General features: G+C 35.0%; 4 protein-coding genes and 1 non-coding gene across 5 annotated transcripts; all 5 read left to right on the forward strand.

Annotated features, from left to right (window-relative positions):
• Nucleotides 1-454: 454 nt before the first annotated feature.
• On the forward strand, nt 455-10,768 carry LOC114521431 (protein diaphanous homolog 1-like). Its single transcript, XM_028541885.1, has 26 exons — nt 455-695; nt 811-996; nt 2,014-2,112; nt 2,210-2,337; nt 2,714-2,782; nt 3,228-3,297; nt 3,480-3,604; nt 3,712-3,829; nt 4,081-4,191; nt 4,310-4,428; nt 4,742-4,858; nt 5,009-5,124; nt 5,231-5,295; nt 5,397-5,510; nt 5,585-5,621; nt 6,856-7,274; nt 7,341-7,563; nt 7,803-7,927; nt 8,013-8,081; nt 8,189-8,275; nt 8,403-8,471; nt 8,575-8,658; nt 8,850-8,979; nt 9,132-9,490; nt 9,710-9,890; nt 10,159-10,768. Exons 1-26 carry the CDS (start codon nt 666-668, stop codon nt 10,407-10,409), a joined length of 3,501 nt encoding a protein of 1,166 aa, XP_028397686.1. The 5' UTR covers nt 455-665; the 3' UTR covers nt 10,410-10,768.
• Nucleotides 10,769-11,119: 351 nt separating this feature from the next.
• On the forward strand, nt 11,120-13,542 carry LOC114521391 (ubiquitin-conjugating enzyme E2 A). Its single transcript, XM_028541824.1, has 6 exons — nt 11,120-11,224; nt 11,387-11,467; nt 11,577-11,602; nt 11,708-11,797; nt 12,295-12,383; nt 12,573-13,542. The coding sequence occupies exons 1-6, from the start codon at nt 11,181-11,183 to the stop codon at nt 12,699-12,701; spliced, it is 459 nt and encodes a 152-aa protein (XP_028397625.1). The 5' UTR covers nt 11,120-11,180; the 3' UTR covers nt 12,702-13,542.
• A 492-nt stretch (nt 13,543-14,034) lies between these two features.
• On the forward strand, nt 14,035-16,040 carry LOC114521326. The gene is made up of 4 exons (XM_028541730.1): nt 14,035-14,142; nt 14,582-14,649; nt 15,150-15,470; nt 15,792-16,040. The coding sequence occupies exons 2-4, from the start codon at nt 14,601-14,603 to the stop codon at nt 15,902-15,904; spliced, it is 483 nt and encodes a 160-aa protein (XP_028397531.1). The 5' UTR covers nt 14,035-14,142; nt 14,582-14,600; the 3' UTR covers nt 15,905-16,040.
• Trnap-agg lies at nt 15,667-15,738 on the forward strand. Its single transcript has one exon. It is a non-coding gene; the product is annotated as a tRNA-Pro (tRNA).
• Nucleotides 16,041-19,100: 3,060 nt separating the features above from the next.
• On the forward strand, nt 19,101-21,683 carry LOC114521325 (archaemetzincin-2-like). Its single transcript, XM_028541729.1, has 4 exons — nt 19,101-19,121; nt 19,227-19,906; nt 20,328-20,668; nt 20,878-21,683. Exons 2-4 carry the CDS (start codon nt 19,345-19,347, stop codon nt 21,247-21,249), a joined length of 1,275 nt encoding a protein of 424 aa, XP_028397530.1. The 5' UTR covers nt 19,101-19,121; nt 19,227-19,344; the 3' UTR covers nt 21,250-21,683.
• The last annotated feature ends 320 nt before the right edge of the window (nt 21,684-22,003 follow it).

Here is a 22,003-nt window from a genome sequence, read left to right on the forward strand (position 1 = left end):
AGTGAGGGTTTTGCGATATTCGTATTGACATTCCTTTATTTATGGGGTAAGTATATTCAGTGTAATATTATAAAAAGAGATATTGTGTAGTGTATAGTTGCGCAATGTGATGACAGTTTATGATGTCATTTTAAACCCTCCTTCCTATTATATAAGTAACACCATGATCATAATTAGGTCCAGCAATTGTCTTAACAGTTTATTCAAGCGGATTTTCACTGTACTTTTTATACGGGCGTAGACAAGAGGGGGGCAAAGATAATAACGCACGAACTAAATTTGTCAAGCATGCTGAATATGCAATACCCAGACTGCCATACCTGGCAGGAAGCCTTTACAGATTCTGATAATTATCATATTTTTGTTCCGTAAAGTTGAAGTTACAACAATAGTTACAACAGGAAGTATCCATACAAAGACAGCTGCGGGCTCAAATTACGAGGGTTGTGTTTGGAATTCGGATCGAATGCTATAGGCTGGAAAATAGACTGACTGGAGTCCATACATCAGGAGAACTTAAGTATTGTAACGAATGTATTGAATTTGTTTTGTTCCGTTTAGTAAATGAACTTGATGAATGTTCATTTGCGTTATTATTTTTGGAATTTCCATGCTATATGATGAAAGTGCTACGATAACTTTGCTCAACTACAGATAGCGACAACATGAGCGACAAACACAGTGGAGGAGGATTCGTAAGTCTTGTTTATTTCAGTCAAATGATTATGAAGATGAAATGAAACTTTAGGGGAAGTGTTTAACTTGGGTATGATAAATTGAACTGTGTCTAATGTTATTGTATTTTGACAGCTGGATCGACTGAAATCCACGAAGAAACCTAAAGGGAAAACCAAACCCGATAAATCGAGCAGCAACTACAAGCCTCGTTTAGCATCGTCTAAGGAAGAGGATCCTGCTGGAAATGAAGAAGTCAAGGATGATAATGGACTCGGACTCGGTGGTGATCAATTTGATGTAAAGTTTGAAATGATGTTGGTATGTTTATATTCGTATTTGTAGTATATATTTATATTTCATATATATATTTCGTACACACTCTTTAGTCTCTTCCTTCCGTTGAGATTGTGTGCATAAACTATTAAATTTACTTACTTGTTCGAACTCGTATAACAGGCACATTCCTAAAAGTGAAAGATAGTTACCCCACATGTGTTTTATATCACGCTATTCTTGGATATATTTCTATAGTAAATTCAAGTTTCTTGTTTCCGTAACCCAATACAATTAACAGTATTAGTATATTCCCTGGCTATATTGTTACCGCGGTGTGTCATAGTTTTTAATAGTAGCAACTATGTGTTTATTACGTATTGTTCCCAAAGTTGTAATAAAAGTACAATATCATTTTCAAATATGCTGTAAAAATTTCACTGCCTGCACTCGTGCTGCATCAATACCTCTTTAAGATCTTTGTTTGTTTTTTTATAAAATAATGTTATTGTCTTACATGTATAAACCAAATTTGGCATATAAATTGTTCATGATATTGCTGCTGTACTAATGTACAGAAAGTGTGAATAGATTTGTATTGTCTATTGTTGTTTCAAACATAGATTGTTTGAAACATTTGGCAATAATAAAGGAAGTTCCTCAAACAGCATGATGCAAATTACATTACATTCCAATATATTGATGTCATCCTGTTAGCTAATATTTGATTAGCCTTGTTGATGGAAAGGAAAGACAACATAATTTTGTAGGATAGATTATATGATAATAACAGAAAAATACCCTAAAAACATTTTTACATATCCCTAGTATTGCTAGAAAGTTAGAAGGCAATAAAATATTTCTGCATCATAACCTGTTTATGGTAATGAGGTTAAATTTGATTGTTTAACTAATTCAGCAAGTGACAAGTGATCCCATGTTATTGACTATGCTGTATTTCTTATCTTTTCTTAAAAAAATATAATACTTCTTACTGTAGAATTGTCAAAATCGTTTTTTGTCAAAATTATAGTACACGAAGGTTTTATCCACTGTTTACAGGATGAGATGAATCTGTCAGAGAACTTGAGAATTCCAATACGAAACAGAGATAAAGCTATCAAAATGGATATGTTGGTTCAATTTATGTCAAAACAGAGTGTAAGAGCTGTTTACTTACTTACAGAAAAAACTAACATTGTTAACATATTACTTTGTTATTAGCATGTTATAATTGTACTCTTATGTTGCACCCTAGGTCCCCTCACAAGGACTGGAAACACCTACAGATTATATAGAAGAACTACGAAGAACTGATATCTCATCTGAACATCTTCTTCGTTCTTTGCGTTCAACACGTGTCTCGCTAACTGGAAGACCTCTTGGGTATTAAGATTTCTACATATTGTAGATGTCAGTCTTAGAAATGTGCTCATAAGAAAATTATGTTTTAGGCATAAATGAAGCTTTATAAATGATCTATTTTCATTGTTTTCTGCATTCCACAACTTTTTTTTATCCAAGGCATGTTTTAAAAGAATATATACCAGCTGTCATAAAATTAATATTGTTTGTCAGTTTCTACCCAAACACTGCATACAAATATAATTACTTATAAATACAGGTGACTATTGAAAACTATCAATTATAACAGCATTAATGTTAATAGATTGTTTTGAGAAGATATTAAATAGGAATATCTGTCTGTTTTGGATCACATTTTCACATCATTAGAAACTAAACACAATATATCATTTCTTAGATGGATCCAGGCTTTTGGAGAGACGGGAATGAATTTGTTGTTAAAGCACCTCAGAGAACATAGAGTAAAGTAAGTTTTGATAAAATTAAAGCCTGTTAAGTTAATTGCCCTGATTATCCAGGATAAGTGCATGTTTGACTTGAGATCCCACTTGCCATATTCAGGTTTCCCACTCCTAAAAGACTAGTTAACTTTTAACTGTATTTAAGGACAGAATTGGCCAGTCAGAGTCGTGTATAGCTAAGTTAACTACGATTAACAGTGTATGTCACGTTATTTTTGCATATATTCACATAATCAGTTCTTCTGCTCTACATATTTTTTTGAAAACTCGTATACGTAAAAAAGAAATAAAAGCGAAATAGACAGTTAGAACGAATATGTTTATTCATTTATATTGTGTCTAGGTACGGCGATGGTACCTTGCAACTTGCAAATAAGTAATAAATGTTGTCCATTTTATCCTTGGGTTATTCGTTATTGTTAGTTTTTCACACTTATTGTTTTTCTTTAGAACTGGTCCAATTCATCATAAAATTCAGCATGAAATTATCAAGTGCTTGAAAGCTTTTATGAATAACAATGTATGTCCTTTTGGTGCATAATAGTTTTTAACCAAATAATGCTACACAATTGTTTGGTATGGTCCGTCCTAGTAATATGTAAAGAAATATTACCTCACCCCGACATCCTAAATGAAATCACAAGAGTAGTGTGTATACCATTTTATTACAATGCATTATTGCAAGAGTCTTCTCATTCTTAGTTTGGTTTGAACTTGATGATGAAAAGTGAAGATGGTCTGCTGTTAATTGCAAAGTCAATGTATCCTGAAGATCCGAGCATGATGACTGATGTTGTTAAACTTATGGCCGCTCTTTGTTTAGTTGAGTAAGTGTCCATAATCCATTTCTTTACATTTCTGTAGCTTTCACTTCAACAATTAATAATATGGATGTCCTGTCAATTTCGATTTTTCTTATCATTATTTTCTCTAGTCATTCCAAAGCACTTCAAGTAATGACTATATATGGTGAAAGTGAAGAAAACGAGAAGCGAGGAAGATTTTTTAAAGTTTTGTTCGCTCTGAAGGACAGTGATAGTGTTCAACTTAAGGTATATTTTACTGAATGTTGTGATTCAATGATAAAACTCTCAACGTCATGATAATCCATTCTCGTGAAACAGTCAAACTAATGTAATTATGCTAAATAACTGACATTTTGGGGGTTTAAACATTGAAAACTTTATATTCACGTATGATCTATCACGTGACCTGCATCATCCTCTTAAAATTTCATAAAAACTTTTTGAATTCTCTTTTAATTCAAACTTTCAATCGTTAACTGAATTTTACTCTTGTTTAGGTTGCTTGTGTTCAGTTCATAAATGCTCTCGTCAGCAAGCCAGATGATTTAGATTTCAGACTTCATTTGAGAAATGAATTTTTACGTGGTGGATTAACCGAAGTCCTAAAGGTACAATATTGTGCTCTAAATGTTTATTTCTGGATAATAAATTATGTTAATATTGAATCTAGAAATAAAGTTTCCAAGACGTTGATGGACTGTAGTTAACAATGACATATTTTTCTAGGATCTTCGTGACGTTGGTAATGATGAGCTCAATGTACAACTGGACATTTTTGAGGAACATAAAGAAGATGACTTTCTTGAACTGTCTCACAGATTGACAGATATTCAAGTCAATTTTGAGTATCCTTTCACGTTCAACCAGAATATTTTTTTAAACACATTTGTCATGATCAAGACATAAACTTTGCGTGGAACATGCCAGGTATACATGAGATACGTGCTGTCTGTAATTGTTTTTAAAACCGTTTTGACGCCGTTTGAAGGACAGACATCGCACAGGGAATCCGACCCTGGCTTTGCGAAGTGGACACAAAAGTTGACTATATCAAAATTTCACGTTATTGCTGTAGTTCACGCAATTTCACTCGGTGTTTTTTATCGCGATCTTGGCATTCAAGGGTATGTGTTTTTGTCAGCCTTAACAAGTTTTTAGAGAGCCATCGGAATTATTTCAGATGTTGACCAGCATAACAAAAGACAGTGTTTCCGAGAATGCTTTCATCTCAATCTTACAACATTTACTTCTCATCCGAGATGATGTTTATGCGAGGTAAGGTGTTTATTTCATTTGCCAGCTCTGATCGTGAACTAAAGAATTGAAATAAGCAACGCAATGGAAATAATTTTGCTGATTTTTTATTTTATGTTGATAATTATGTCTATTTGGCGGTGAATCTGAAATGCGTATCGTTTCATATAGGACACAATATTTTAATCTAATTGAAGAATGTGTTAGTCAGATTGTGCTTCATAAAAGTGGCGTCGATCCAGATTTTGCAACGAAGAGATTTCAAATTGATGTCGAAAGCCTAATAGGTCAGTCACATTTAAATATTGTTCACAATAATAATTCTGATAGATTTATTTCCTGGTTTGAAATAGCGCGCAATTAAAGAGTAAATCATGTCATATTTCTTCTCAGATAACATGGTGAATAAAGCAAAGTTGATTGAATATATGGATAAAGCAACTTCACTCGAGACTAAGGTTCAGTTTTCTCGCGTATCAATAATACAAGCCTAATGTTTTTAAGTATTACTGCGTGGTATTGTAAGATTTGTCAGCTGATTTTGTAAGTGTTTTTACAGCTTGAGTTGGAGACAACTCTACGTCAAGAAACTGAGGCAAAATTTAATTTAGCCACAAGTAATCTGGAAAAGAAAGTTGCTGGTCTTGAAAAAGAAAACGCAGAATTAAAAGCGGTATGTGAGTGAGGTGATTTTGATTATATCGCAGTAAATAGTTATCGTTGTAACATCGTTGCTTTAAATTTTAGAGACCTCCAGTGGTAGTTGCAGCTCCAGCATCTAGTGGTATGTTTTTTATTGCATTATCAGTTGTTTTCAGGTTAAATCACGCAAATGTTTCTACAGCTCATGTAGTGTATATTTGACATTCAATTGTGCAAATAACTGTTCAAAAAAAGAGCGCTAGTAGCCTAGTCCAGGTATATCAATCCAGTAGAAACTCGCTACGACTACGAGCCTGCCCATATTCTTCTTCCATAACCAAATATTCAGTCCATTGAACTAAAGCATTTTATGTAATAAAAATGAGGATAACTAAACCCGTTGAAATAAAATAAACATTTACGCCTGTATTCAAAAAGCTCACTCACACTCACACTCATTGAGTATGACATAAATATTTTGTTAATGCTGATCAATGAGAAAGTTTTTTCTGAATAGATAGAAAGATATAAAGTAAATCACTGAAAATCAAGCCCCTATTCGTCTGGAAATACCGCCATTGAAACGTTATGAGAAGATTAAGATTTCCCACTCAATGAGTTTGAGTGTGAGTGAGCTTTTTGAATACAGGCGTTAGTCATCTAAAACTAAATTATAGGTGTTGACATTCTAACCAAGTAAACAACATAAATAAAATGTATCGCCTTAAAATATTTTAATTTTTAAACTTTAACCATACTTAAACTCTACTTTTCAGTCAATATGAAGAAATTCTTAGACACATTATCGTCACCATTCTCAAGCATGCTGAGACAATCTTCGACTGAAAATTTATCTCAAGATGCAACACATTCAAACTTGAGTTCTCGTCCCCAATCCTTTACTTCTTCCTCGCTTTATGACCTAGACATTACGTCACTCTCCTCAATCCCTTCACAGTCATCGCACAACTCCACACAATCTCTAGATAGATCCCGGTCAAAACTCAGTGTTAAACCATCAATTTCATCAGATGAAGAACTTGTAATGATGACCTCGGTGGCACATATGGAGTGCCCGCCAATTCAGAAAGCTAAATTGATGTCAGTTCCTTCCGTTAATCCGCCTGAAAACAATATACCATCATGTACTAACACCTTGATTCCATCTTCAGATTTTAATAACGGTACTAATATAATCAATTAAATAGCTTCCTTACTACTCAATTTTTTTATAATTTAGGAGTTATTTTAAACAAAATACTAAAAAATGATAAAGAAGTCATTCCTATCACGCTCGTTTTTGCTCGTATTCGCGAAATGGAAAACACAATGTAGTTCGTTATCATATTCTTTAACATTTTTTCCATTATGTTTAGCACCCGGAGTACCACAACCTCCAGCACCTGGAGGTGTTCCTCCCCCTCCCCCACCTCCTGGTGGAGTACCACCACCACCTCCGCCTCCTGGTGGAGTACCTCCTCCACCTCCTCCTCCTGGCGGAATACCAGCTCCTCCACCTCCTCCCGGTGGAGTTCCTCCCCCACCGCCGCCTCCAGGTGGTGTACCACCACCACCACCGCTCCCTGGTGGAGTTCCTCCTCCTCCGCCTCCCCCTGGTGGAGTTCCTCCTCCTCCTCCACCGCCTGGTGGAGGACCGCCACCTCCCCCTGGTGCTGGCCCTCCACCACCTCCAGGTATGCCTATGTTCAACAGAGGTCCTCAGTTGCCACCAGGAGTTGAACCGAAAAAGAAGTATAAACCTGAGATTCAAACTAAAAGAGCTAACTGGACCAAGGTATTGATGATTTTACAGATTTTTACGACAATTTGCAGATTTTTGTAAATATATTTTTCCATGTAGATCAAAAACCAGAATATAAAAGAAAATTCATTTTGGGCGAAAGCAAAAGAAGATAAGTTTGAAAAAAATGAAGTATTTGAAGCTTTATCAAAAACTTTTGCTGCCAAAGTTTTTACACCAAAAACCAAGGATAAAGATGATGCTGGAAACACTCCAGCTAAAAGCAGCAAAAAGAAAACCAGGGATTTAAAAGTTCTCGATCCAAAAAGTGCACAAAACTTATGTAAGTTTGAAAAACATTTTCTCTTCACGCGAGGGTGAGATGACTTGGGGAGCTGGGGTATTGAAATGAAACCAAACCAGCACTTGCTATAATCAGGATCATTATATTTCTCGCTTTGTTTCATCTCTGCCAAGCAGGATCATGTGAACAGCTCCTTAGTCGTCAGATAATTGTTGTTTTCGTTTTAGTCCCTGCTAAAAGCCATATACAATAAATGAGCAGTTATGCTTTTTTTTCAGCCATATTTTTGGGTTCGCAGAAAACATCTTTCGAAAATTTCAGAAAGATGATCTTAAATTGTGATGAGAACCTGAAGGAGAGTGCTATTGAAGCATTGCTGCGATATCTTCCTAGTGCAGCTGAGGTCAGTGGGGATTTTGTGTTACATTCATCACTTATGTGAAGCCAAAATTATTCAATATTTTAAAGTATATTTTAAATTATTGTAGTTAAAGAAACTGGGTGGTATGAAAGATAAGTACGATGAACTAAGTGAAGCTGAGCAGTTTGCGTGCACTGTAAGATTGCAATTTTTAATATTTTACTACTGGACTTGAACCTCCTGACGGGAAGATAAAATACTTAATCTGTTCCAAAATTTATCAACTTGTTGTTGTTTTCTCAGATGAGCAGCGTAAAAAAACTGGAATCTCGGTTGAAATTGTTATTAGTCAAGAAAAAATTTCCTGAAGATGTTCAGGATATTAAACCTGTAAGTTGAACCATATAACGTCATATCATGTTCACTTCAGTGTACAATGGTCGCAAATATTTTGCAAACTAATGATCTATTTAGCCTGCCCAAACCTGAAATTTAAAACTAGTGTGTCTTGTTCTAGAATATTGTAAATGCTACTGCCGCATGCCGGGAAGTGAGGACAAGTCAAAAGTTTTCCAAGTTCTTAGAGGTGATTTTCAAACCAGCGATGATGAGAATGTTTTCGTTGTTGTTTTCCCTATGAGTGAACGTATTTTTTTGCAATTTAAATACCGATATATCATGTAATTAAGGTTGTTTTGATGGTGGGAAATTATATGAATGCTGGCTCAAAGAATGAACAAACGATTGGATTTGAAATGGCGTTTTTAACCAAGGTATAAGGATGCAGAAATTGCTGCTTTGTTGGCTGGAAAATTTTTCATGGCCTAAAAAACTGTAGTGCCCGTTTTCATGGCCTAAAAATGACTATCCCATCCATAATCTCCATCGCTCTAATTCTGATGCACACCCGTATACGTTTTACGTTTTGACGTTATGAAATAGTTCTTACATTATTCTGGTTTAGTTAAGTTCGACCAAGTCAGTTGATGGCAAACTTACTCTTTTGCATTTCTTGGAAGAAGTGATATCATCTAACTATCCAGATGTTGCTGGTTTTGAGACAGAAATCAATCACGTCGAAGCAGCGGCAAGAGGTATTTTCAAAAGAAGAAGGTTATTTCGATTCTTTAGAAAGTTTTTGCTTCAGCCATTTGTAGATATTCCTTTTTTCATTTCAACTCAATTTCAAGTTTTAACTTACATGTTGTACTCGAAGTGCTGGAACAACATAATTGTTTTTATCCAGTCTCCCAGGATGTCCTGCAGAAAGCCACGAAGTTAATGGAAGGAAATTTATCAAAATTAGAGCGGGAATTAGAGAACTCGGGAGAAGCAAATGACCCAGAAGATAAATTTAAAGAAGTCATGTCGGAATTTTACAATCAAGCAAAAGATCAGTGCGAATTGTTGGTAGAAATGTTTAACAATATGACTAATATGTTCAAAGAATTAGGAGATTTTTATTGCTTTGATCTAAAGAAAACACAACTAGAAGATTTCTTTGGGGATTTAAGTTCATTTTTACAACAATATGAAAATGCTAAGAAAGATAATGTCAAAAGAAAAGAACGAGAAGAGAAAGAGAGGAAGGCAAAAGAACGAGCTGTAAGTCTTTTCAGGCTTTCTGTCAGGCTTAGCAGGCTAGCTGTCAAACTTTGCTGTTAGGTTTTGCAATATATAGCTTTAAGTTCCCCTGGCTTACTGTCAGATTTTGCGGACTAGATGTCAGTCTTTGCAGGCTAACTCACAGTCTTTGCAGTCTAAGCTGTAAGTTATCTTGCAGCCTTGTTGTTACAGGCTTTCTTACGTTTGATAATTTTACAGGAAATGGAGAAAGAGAGGAAGAAGAGAATGGAGGCAGAGAAAGCTAACAGAAGTAAAAATATCGTAGATATATCATCAGAGAATCAAGAAGGTGTTCTCGATGGGCTGATGGAAGCCTTGAAGACGGGAAGTGCTTTCAGAGATCCTTCAAGACCTGCAAGAAAAAAGAAAGAGAGACGAGGTAAGATTAGAAACAAGGCACGCTTCAAATCAATCCAATACCAAAAATTTAACCAGTGATTATCTTTTTCAACATATGAGAACTGAACTTTATTCTTGTTACTTTGCATGTTGATATTGTACACCATAAATAACTCTCCAATTCATCACATGATTTTTCGTTGGTTTGTTTCGTTTTCATTCATTTTATCCATGTCTATATCTCACACGATTATTTGTGAGTGTCTGATTAATTTAGCTAACCTCAACTAAACTTGTTTATGTTTTAGCACGACAAGCTCCTGCTTCGTTGCAACGTTCAGGGACGCGAACAAATATTCCAGTTCAAGAGATGTTAAAAGAAGAAGCAATGAAAAATGTCAAAGAGGAAGAGAAAGAGGATAACTCGCCGGTGAAAAAACCTCCTCCTGGAGCTATTAAAATGCCGGGAGCTGATTTTCTTGCTGGAGCTTTAAATAAGAAGGAAAAGGAGGACAAAGACGAAGCTAATGCTTTGCTTGATGAACTTAAAGCAATGTGAAAACGAAATAATCCATGTAATAAATGAAATAAACTTCTGTATTATATTGCTTCAAGCTATGACACAATCCAGCAAAGCTAAAAATTAAATCTTAGTCAGATATTTTATAGTGTGAGCCTTGAATTGCTTGAGTTGCAGAATATATAAATAGAAGCGAACCTTTGTATAGTCTATTTTTGGAGGATGAAATGAGGTCTACAAACCAAACACGAGTAGAAAACATTGAATGAATAATATCTAAAATGGTAAACAGTGTGATTAATCTTCTACATTCCCAATCATTACACAATCATTAGTTTTTGTAGAAATTATCCTGTTATAAATTGTGAAAATGAAATGTGTGATTTTATTTTATATTATATGCGACAATGTGTGTGTATTTCTTGTTATAACTGCCTTAACTGTCAGTTTAGTGAAATATAGTTCTTGAAGATAGTAGTGGCAAGATATTGAACCTGTAAAAGAATGTCTACTAAAGACAATGACAATTGACAACGAGTCACTATGGTGTCGGCTGACCACATGATTTTCCGGGTGGTTGGAGACTGAGTTAATTTAGCAATTACAATGTAAATTAATTAACCACGTGATGGTGAAGCCGGAATACGAAAGACGACATTCCAATCCAATGCAGCAATTATCATAGTATGCAATTATCTCATGCAACCGAGCCTAGCAGTAAGAGGCCTGGAAATGAATAAATACGTCATTTAAGACCAAGAAGAATTTCACAGAGGAAGACGGAGAAAGCAGTTCAATAATTGGGAGAAAATGTCTACTCCCGCCAGAAGACGATTAATGAGGGATTTCAAAAGGTTTCTGTTTGAGTTACTGAGAATTTCTGCTAGTCATTCGTACCAAATCTGGATATATTACGTACTTTCGTTCTCGTACATATTTGTTATGTTTTGATGGCGGCCATGTTTGTTTATATCTAAGTTACTAAGTAAAATCTTTCATCTTTCGATTGATTTTAGGTTACAAGAAGATCCTCCGGCGGGAATTAGTGGCGCCCCATCAGAAAATAATATTATGATATGGAATGCTGTTATTTTTGGGTAAGTAAAATTTATGGTATGTTAAAAACCAAAAAGTTGCTGACGAATTATTCCAAATGTTAAATTTACCACCGTATTCTGAATGAACTAAAGATATTTTTATTTCTAGACCACAAGATACTCCTTTCGAGGATGGTAGGTAGTAGTTAGCAAGGCATTGTATTGTTTACCAATCTTTGAAATTACGTTACAATATAGGTTGTAATTCGTCCAACTTTTGTTTATATTGTTTTCTTTGAGGTACATTCAAACTTCAAATAGAATTTACAGAAGAATATCCCAACAAACCACCAACGGTTAGATTTTTGTCCAGGATGTTTCATCCCAATGGTGAGTAGAAGGAAGATCTGTTACCAGCAGGAATTGTAGTAAATAACCAATTTTGATTTTAGGTACTGCTATTCTGTTCTGTTTTCTGCTTGTAATGATTACAACTGTGCATGACACTCATGACAGAATGTACCAAATTAACTGGCCTTTGCTCGAGTAAACTATCTTGTTTGTGACATGCCCAACATAGCGAGCTCTAACTCTGTTTATAACATGTCTGTTGCAAGCCTTTTTTACTCCAAAATTAAAATGCGAGTTGGTGACTAGCAAATGTCAATGATCAACAAATATCACAATAAACCTCACCAGCCTTGCACTGGTTCTGCTTCTAAGAAGGTTTGGCAGAGTTTGCTTGGCAGCCATTAGAGTTCTTCACTTTCATTTGCTTTATTTCAAAGCTAACTGTATATAAACCATGTCAATCATGAGAATTCATTGTGTAAAGTTTAGTTCTGCAATGGTTGACCATATAATCTGAATGCATTTTTTTATTTTAGTTTATGCAGATGGTGGTATTTGTCTAGATATTTTACAGAACAGATGGAGTCCTACATATGATGTGTCAGCAATACTCACATCAATACAGGTAACTGACTGTTAGACCAAGAAATTTCTGAAGGGTCCGATGTATCAAAATAAATTTATTGCAAAATATAATTTTCTGCCATATAATAAAATTATATAAAAGATATTACATTAAAAAAAATGTCTTTATAAAAAGTTAAAACATAAATTAGCCATATGAGTCAGTCTATAGTAATGGTGTTATTTTTAGTCTTTACTAGACGAACCCAACCCAAACAGTCCTGCGAACAGTTTAGCTGCTCAACTTTATCAGGAGAACAGACGTGAATATGAAAAAAAAGTAAATGCAATAGTTGAACAGAGTTGGCTTAATTCTTGACATCTGGAGAACATGATTTGTGACTTGTGTGTAGGAATGAAATCAATATTTCATTGTTAGGAAGTCAATATATCAAAAACGACATACGGGAAATAATTTCCATTGTAAAATTGTATAATATCACAAACATTTTATGAATTGAAATTATTTTGAGCACATGTGAAAAATAGATAGAAAACTTCTTTTCCAAGTATTCCTTTGTCGTGAATTGTATTAAAATGTTTGTTAGTTAGCAACATTGACTCAACGATTTCATTTAATTGGCATTGGCAAATGTTTATGCACAATTATTATTAATATGATGGTTATTATTAATTTTGATAAAAAATTCTAGCGCTTTTAAAATTTTATACCTAAGTGATTGTGCGTAAAATGTGTAGAGCAATAATAAGCTGACGAAGTCGTATTTGAGACAACAAAACACAGGTTTTAACATGTACAGTTGACCAACAGAATAGTGGTCATGGTTTTTTACTGTTATATAGATGGGTTATTATTTATTTATTTTTATCTGCGCGAATTCCAAAGTATAAAAAACTCGGAAGGGGAGGGAAAAAATGATAAAAAGGCATTACTTTACAGTATTAACTTAGCGCAAAATCTCAATAACGATATTAATTGAAAACCAAAACGAGGCGGAATCTTATCTTTCTGGCTGTATTTCCAATTTTCACTTGCAGATTAATTGTTCGTTAGCGAAATATTTGCGCATTTTCTTTTGAATTTTAACAGCATAAATAACTAGTTCAACTTGACTTTTCTCAATAAAAAAATGGCAAATATTTAGCTACCCGAAGTATTTCTCTGCAACCGCGGAAACCATAAGCTTACTATATATCATTGTAAGATTAATAACCTAATGATGATTGATTGTATCATTTGACCATTCAATTATAGCTTTCCTTTTTAAAAATAAGCACCTACAATGATCTTAAAAAGTTTATATTTGTCAGTGTCATACGTAATTTTCATTATATGGAAAATAATTTGCCTATACTAGTTTGAATGGAAAATATTTCCTAAAATCTTTATCAGTTCTGTAGAATTCTTAAATATAATAACATTATAACAAGTATTTCTTCGGGGACAGGAGAAATCTGACCCACGGTTACATCACCAATCAGTTCATGTAGAGATTATTTCGTTTTAGTCTAGAAAAAGGCGAGATTTAATTTTCTACATCATCATAAACTGCTTTACTATATAAAGGTTAAGATGTTTAATAACAATGATACGTTTGTTAGTTTCGCAAGTTAAACCAGTGTCGCAGAAATAATTATCGACTTGAAGATTGCAATTGCAGGTGGCTAAACCAATGGGCTAAACACGACATAACAAACAGCAAAGTGAAGGTACGCCTGAGTGATTTTGCTCGAAAATATCAAACAGTTTTACTTTTAGAAAATTGGCTAAATCTCAACACAATTTTATACTCCAAAAGGTGGGTATACTTAATTTATTCATTGATAGTAGTTATCACTTTACTAGTTAGTATATTTTATTCTAAACATTGATGTTCTAACAATGCCCTTCCCACACCGCCAGTGGATCATGATGACGTTGAATTAAGAATATTAAGGTCCATTCACACGATCCAACTTTGTCGGTATCCAATTCACTTCTGATGTATGGAATGTAGTTTGTTAATGATAAAGCAGTACTTTATCGCTCTGCTGTCTGCATGGGCTTTAGTTGATTATTTGCTGTTCATGTATATTGCAAGTCAAAAGACTATAAAACACCCATCAGAAGTGAATTGGCACCGACAAAATTGCATCGTGTGAAAAGACCATTAGACTCTTAACTTCTATTAAGACTTGTTTATTTATTTGTTTATTAGTCCAAGCATAGTTCAATACTGATAATAATTTTTTTTGTAGCGATCAGAAACATTGCGGAATGATGAAGAGATTGATTTTGTTGGTGCTTATTCTTTCTTTGTGTCAAGGTTAAATTTTAAATAAGACAAATAACAATACTTCTTTATCGACGGTAGTAATTCAGTCTCTCTGTCTCTGGCAGTGCCAAAACACTACAGAAAACACAACTAAAAGTTCATGGTCATGGATAAGCAAGAACTTTTTTACGAAATTTCAAATCGATTTGCAATTGGCTCAGTTGACCACTTGGTAGGACTAGTTGTAGTAAAATGATGAGAGAACAAAGGTTGGGGGGATTGTGGGGCCAAAATTTTGACATTTTTCAAAGATGTCCTATATGAATAATTTGGCGATCCCTTCGAGCCAACCCTTCTAAAGACGTAAAAAAGACGGTTCTGACTCGATCCTCGATAAAAATTGGAATGCATGCCATGAGGCATGAATGAGTAAATAAATAAATAAATAAATAGGCATTGCCCGACAAACTCGTGGTAACTAGTTAGTCAGGCAACACTGAACAGCTGTTAAGAAAAGAACGTCAAATTTAAAATCGGTTTAACTTTTCAAGGTTTTCCATCGCATTCTGAGAAATCTAATTCTAAAGATTCAGCTGAAGCTAAATCACAAGGGCGCCAATATGTTTCACAAGCGGCTCAACAGCCTGTACAAGGAACTACAGGTAACCAACAAGCTTATGGTCCATCAGGATTTGATACTCAGAATGGTCAACAACAATATGGTCATCAACAGTATGATCAACAACAGTATGGTCAACAACAGTATGGTCAACAACCTCAACAAACGGCTGGACAACAAATAACCCCTGGTTCTGCCAACAAAGGACATACTGGTGTACTATATTCTCATCGTCCAATACCCGATCACGACAGTAAGTTAATTTAACTGTTCACGTCGGGTGCAAACTACTTCAAAATCTGGACCCATTAAATTTTGAACCATTCATCTCAATGGCCGGGAAATAGGCTAAGTGGCTAACGACTAATCAGTGAAATCAGTGATATAGCCATATATAGTTTATTGTTGCTATGAATGATAAACGCAAATTTGAGCTAACTGCCGGCTGTGGCCCGCTGGTCTAGTGGTATGATTCTCGCTTAGGGTGCGAGAGGTCCCGGGTTCAATTCCCGGGCGGGCCCTTGTTTTGTCAAGAGCCAATGCCCTTATGTTTTTCTTTTTTTTTCTAACCTAGAAGATATAAATCCCCCAGAAGATAAAAAAGGAAAGAAACACAAGAAAAAGTTTTCAAAAAGCAAAAAACACGAAGATGATAAAAAAAATGATGATAAAGATGATGAAGAGTAATAAAGTTATGGTAATAACTCACCCCAGACCCAGTCTTTTTCCCATCAGCGCGGCAAATTTGCACATCTGCAAATAAATATATGTTATTTACCGTTTTGAGACCAAGGGAAATATTTCCCTATACGGACTGACTAAACTGGTAAATAATAGATTTATTTTTTTCTTATAATAATAATTGCATTATGTTATTTATACTCCCTTCCAATATCATTTATAAATCTAAATACGGTATGGTATATCATACTAGCAACTCGCTAATGCTAAATGTTTGCAACTGCTGTTGCAAGTTCGGTAACAATTATTACTAAATCAAGAATAAATATCTAAAGTGTTTCCTTAGCAATGTTTTTTTAGTTGCACATCCTTAGTTCCAACGTATTCATACTCATTCCTTCAATAAAGGAGAATTACAAAGTTCTGGTTCTGCATGTATGTTTAGTAGTCCTGTTTATTAGTCCCTAAGAGTTAAATGCTGAATACTGAAACATTAACCATGAGGCAAAATTGACGATTTAGTTAGCGTGCTTATGGTGCTTTGGACCGGCAGGCAAAAAGGTCTTAAACAGGGTGACTTCATAAACTCGTCCAATGCTCGTCATAAAATGATAAATAGATGATGTTGTTTATAATTTTGCGCTATTTCTGTACTCCAAATGGTCGTATTCAGCTTCAAGTAATGCTGAAGGTTGATTTGATTCTTCTTCGGGGACATTCTCAGGTTCTTGAAGAGGCGGAAGCATCTCTACAGCGTGACGTTTTATATAAAGGAAAACAAATATACAAGTAAAACACAGCATAAGAATACCGAGAGTAAGTCCAACAATAAGTCCTGTATTTGAGAGAAACTGAAATTCAGTTTCAGTTGATGATAATAAGCCTGGGATATGGATAACATTACTTTTCCCGCCACATCCCGCATTTGTACATATGACCATAAAAACATGATAGCTTTTCTTAACAGATAGTTTCAATGTCCACTGTGTAACATAACTGTCTCTAATGGTGATATTTCTAAGTTCCCGCTTATTTTCTTCATAGTAAAATATCAACTGACGATTTATTTGTCCATTCCATAACCGCTTGCTTGGCAGTCGCCATGAAATTGTAACATTTTTGAAGATACCAAATCGAGCAAAAGGACAAGAATTATTTTGACATGACATCAATTGGGGGAAGCCTTGTGGTATGTCTTCTGCAGTTCTTATAGTTTTGCATTGGTCGCATGAATATTGACCACCATGATATATTTGTCTGCTTACACAAAACAAACAGAACGTAAAAACTGGTAAATTATTTTTTGAAATTTCAAAAATATTACTCTTTGTAAAATTTTTATAAATAATTGCGCTTCCTTGACATCTGTACCAAACTTTCTTGCTTTCTAAATAATGCAGACCCTCGCTCCAATTTATTTCCACACCGGAATTGGTTAAAAATACTTTGAGATTCTTGACAGGTTTAACCATCATTCCTTGCTGAGAAACTGGAATACTCACTTTCATATGTTCACTTGCTATCATTCCGAATTTGTTTTCAGCAACAAGTTGAACATTGTAGGTTGTTTTTAATCGTGCTGGAAACGACGTTTTACAGTGAAATTCTTTCCTTCGGCTGCAATTTGTTATTAACAGGGAAAAGTCACAAAAGCCTGGTAAGATAGTTTTTGCATTCTGGTCTTTTTTTGGTAGTGTAAAGTACTCGACAGTGTACTTGGTTTCTGTTATTGAATTATTATCTTCATTTGGTATCCACGCAATTTCCAACTCATCTTCTATCCATTGGATTGAGATTTGTGAAGTGTTTCTTGGCTTCCTACCAGAGATTATGTCCAGGCTTCTATTTTCACTTTGCTCTCTTCTGTTGTTTATATAACCTTCATATATACAGACGAATGTTTGTTTTCCTTTCCACTGGACCTCGTCAATATGCAAGATAGATAAACATTGACTGATTGACTTGCTGCGGTTTTCGAAGCGTCTTTCATTCCATTGCCAAAATAGTTTTGAACTGCAGTTGTTGTTGAAACCTTCATTTGAAGAATACATGCATATTACTTTCACATCAACTCCCTGTGCAACGTACAATTCTTGTCGTTTAATATCCACAGGATTATTATGTCCAGACTCAATGAGTTGAAAGTGAAGTACTGCATTAGTTGTTTTCAGGAAAAGAAAATGAGTTAGAACAATTAGCAAATTAACAGACGTAGATATAAATAAATATTCCATAGTGTTGAAAACTTTAAGACCTCGAGAAGGACGCATTGCTCGTTTGGCATCTCAGAGGCGCCACAGTTCGAATCATATATACTCCCATCATGTACACAATTGAAAGTTGAAACACATGTTTGATGACTTGGTAATGAAAGTTCTAACTGGACTTATTGCCCTATTGGCTCTGGCCCAAGACGGAGAGGACCTTTTTTACCATAAAAGTATAAGATTTTTCCAAACACTCTTCGTTGTTATCTAAATACACTTTCAGCGCTTAATATGCATTCAGCAACAACATCGTAGAAGAATTCCAATGCTATCCCATCCATATCCTATCCATGCACCATCTCTCGCTGCTTACAAGCTGGAAACGTAGATTGTTGTTCTCCAAGGATTGGCTACCAAGATCATCGCATCCGAATGAATTATGTTCTTGTGTCCGGAGAAATTATACAATGAATACTTAGTATATACTAACTTAGTATATGCATACATAATGAGCGTTTGATTTCTCAAGGTACCTGCCATTGAATAACCGCAGCTCAACCACCTGAAACAACTTCTATAATCTAATAAGCCAATCGTCAAATTATCCAGATCACGTTTGAAATTGGCTTGTTTTTTTTTCTCCAGATATCGAACATAAAAACTGACTTTTTTTTAGTTTTTTAATACCTTATTTAAGTAAAATTTTAGGAAGTTGTAGAACATTTAATAGTAAAATCTTCAGTATTTTCGTGCGACTGCGTCCAACCACAGTCCAACGACTCCAACCCGGCACCGGATCAATGTTTTACATGACAGTTAACAGCAATTTCTTCCGTTTGAAATCCAAACTACAAGTTTCCAAAATATCAATTATAAGACTAAAGTGCGTTCATCCAACATGATTCCACATTAGTGATAGGAAGGAGTGTCAATAGTTTAGCGTGGTCGGAAATGGGCGTGGAAATGGTATGGCCCGAAGGCCCGAACATAACTCACGAAAATCAAAGTTCTTCGAGGTAACTCTCTACTTCATAACTTTACTTTTAGCTGGTCCCACACAGCTGACTTTGCAGCCAGTTCACTACTTTACCTTGGTTAACGAGGCTAATAAATCATTTTAGGAATGACGAGGAAATTTAAAGAATTTTGTGAAAGCACCGGCCCCACAAAAGTGACAAAACTAACTTATGCCAGTGGAATCACAGGTGGAATAAGTGGAGATAAAACAAATGAAAAAACATGGTTATTCAACAGAAGGCCTTAGTTGGAAAACTGAAAAAATTTCCGACCCAAATACAACAGCTTTTTGCTCTTAGCATGAATTTTTGTTCTAGTCAACATAAAGAAGAGACAGGCCGGATACTTTTCCATCCATTTGTTGGCATTGTTCATGAGAATGAAGGACAATTTGAGAAGGAAGTTGGCACTAATAAACCACCATGTGGGAGAGATGGTAAAAATAATGAACCACTCAGCCAGACATATCCACAGTGGAAAGTCATGATGGACATTCAAAAACTGCATAGTTTACAAAAAAGGAAACGATTCAAGAATAGAATTGTGTACATTTTGCCACTGGGTACTGTGAATGAAAAAGGAACTATTGATAGCATGGTGAAAGAATACCAACAAAATGGAACACCAAAACATTGTTCAAACTTGTTTGAATTTGTGGTAAAGTTTACATCTTTATTCTTCTATGGCATGGAAGTTAAGCTTCTACCATTTCATGATATCAACAATCTTGGTCTTACAACGAGAGTTCATGAAAAGACTAATAGAAAACAGGTTTTAGTTACTGGTATGTATATGACAATTACATTTATCACAAAAAGACTTTCAATCAAAATAATAAAGTAATATCTGCCTAGGTCTTTACGCCCTTCAGGTACCGCCAAGACTAGAAACTGCATGTGCAAAGTGTGTGCATAACTGAATAAAATGTAAAATAACCTTCGGCATCAATTTTGTTCAGGGTCAGTAGTGATTCTAGGTTCAGGTGGAATAAATTATGAAGCTTATTTTTAAATTAACTCAAAATACCTTAATGAAAACACTATATTGGTAATTGATTTTCAGAGAATAATTTTGAATAAAGATATACAAATGTGATGGCAAATTAGTGTAAGTAATTTATTCTGCCTATCCTCCCTGGATTGACCACTATTAATGAGATAATTAGACTACATGAATGAAATATAATTATTTTATCCTTTTTTAAGATATTCTCACTTCCTTGAAAGAGTTCAGACCAAATGATGCATTCTGCGTAATTGGATGGTCTTCATTAGACTTATATCCTTGTGCAGAACTCAATTTTGTTTTGGGTGAAGCATGCTTTGACACTGGCTGTGCTGTGATCAGTTTTGCTCATTATGCTGATGTTGAAAAGCAAAATGTTGAGAATAATGTCACAAGAGGTCAGAATATATGGAACTCACAGAACCCAAATGAGACTTTTTTGAGTGGTGACATTTCTTGTTTATCAACAGTCCATGATGATGTTTGCTTACATTGGAGCTGTACAATTGCTAATGATAAAGTTGTCTGGAGATTAATTAAGGTTAGATAGTTGTGAAATGTTTGATTATGTGCAACTCTGCTAAGCCTCGTTTTGCGGTCTTACGCTGACAGGCTTGGAAAAAGTTCCCTAGAATAGCGGATATACTACCCATCGTTGAAACTGGCTAAAGCTGATCAATCCCGTTTAAACGCCAATAATTTCATGGGCAACTCTTTTTGCTCAAGTTTGTTTTTTCTCTATTATTTTAGGTCTTGACTCACGAAGTTTGCCATCTCCTGGGGCTACATCATTGTACGTTCTTTTCTTGTCTAATGAATGAAAGTAAAAATATATCCGAGGCTCAAAATCAGCCGATGTTTCTTTGTCCAATATGTTTGAGAAAGTTACAGAAGTTTCTAAAGTTTCCTACAGTGTTACGATATAAAACGCTGAAAGACTTTTTGCAGTTGCACTTTCCTGCGGGAACTACGGGTTTCCAACTTGATAACACTAAATGGGAAGAATATTCTGATTGGTCGACAATAACCAGCGATAATGACCACGCCTGCAACTCCTTTGCTATGACCAAAATTAGAAGTTCTTTAAATTGGCTTGACAGTATTTTAGAGTTTATTAGTTAATATATACAGACATACTTACGGTGTTCAATTTACGTGAATTGGGATGAAGGGGCAGCAATTTTTATTAATTATGATCTAAATATATAAAATGCAAAAATTGGCTAGGGAAAGCATCTTTGGAATAATACATTAAATTTAGAAAAAGGTGAAACTGCTTGGCATTGCCATTGGGAACTTAAAAATAATAGTCAAGACGATCGAGTCCGAAAAATAAAGCCAGGCTGTTTTCCACTAATCGCTAAAATTATCTCGAACTCGAAGCTCGCTGCGAATTGTTGGCGTCTATTTTGTCATAAGTTGTCAAGCATTGTGTCTTATTTTGTGATGGGACGAAAGTCACGAAATTACTCGCAGCGAGCTTTGCGTGTTGGTTTTTGCGATGAGTGCGTGAAAGCCAAGATATAACAAGAGTATAGAGACGAGATGTGGTTTCACTCATCACTGTCTTATCAGTCATCACAAGTTACGTTAGAAGTTCCTAAAACTCCTCCCGAGGCTGTCCTTAAAAATCGTCAACCTCTGCTGAGCCTAAGGGAAAACACTCGCCTGCGAGGTTGCATATTTGGCTATTTATGCAAGAAAAGAACAAACCATAACCGATTTCCATTTTGCTAATGTGATTTATGCCAAAGGACTGCACTATGTAAAGCATGTTTGTATATTGCATGTGTAAGCGTTGCTAAGGTGCTGTTGTTACGAAGTCGGATACAATCGTTTAGAATTTTTTAATGTCTAAATGTCTTAGGTTATACAC

Source organism: Dendronephthya gigantea, unplaced genomic scaffold (assembly GCF_004324835.1).
Source record: "Dendronephthya gigantea isolate DGI-Jeju-01 unplaced genomic scaffold, DenGig_1.0 000020F, whole genome shotgun sequence".
Classification (NCBI taxonomy): Eukaryota; Metazoa; Cnidaria; class Anthozoa; order Malacalcyonacea; family Nephtheidae; genus Dendronephthya; species Dendronephthya gigantea.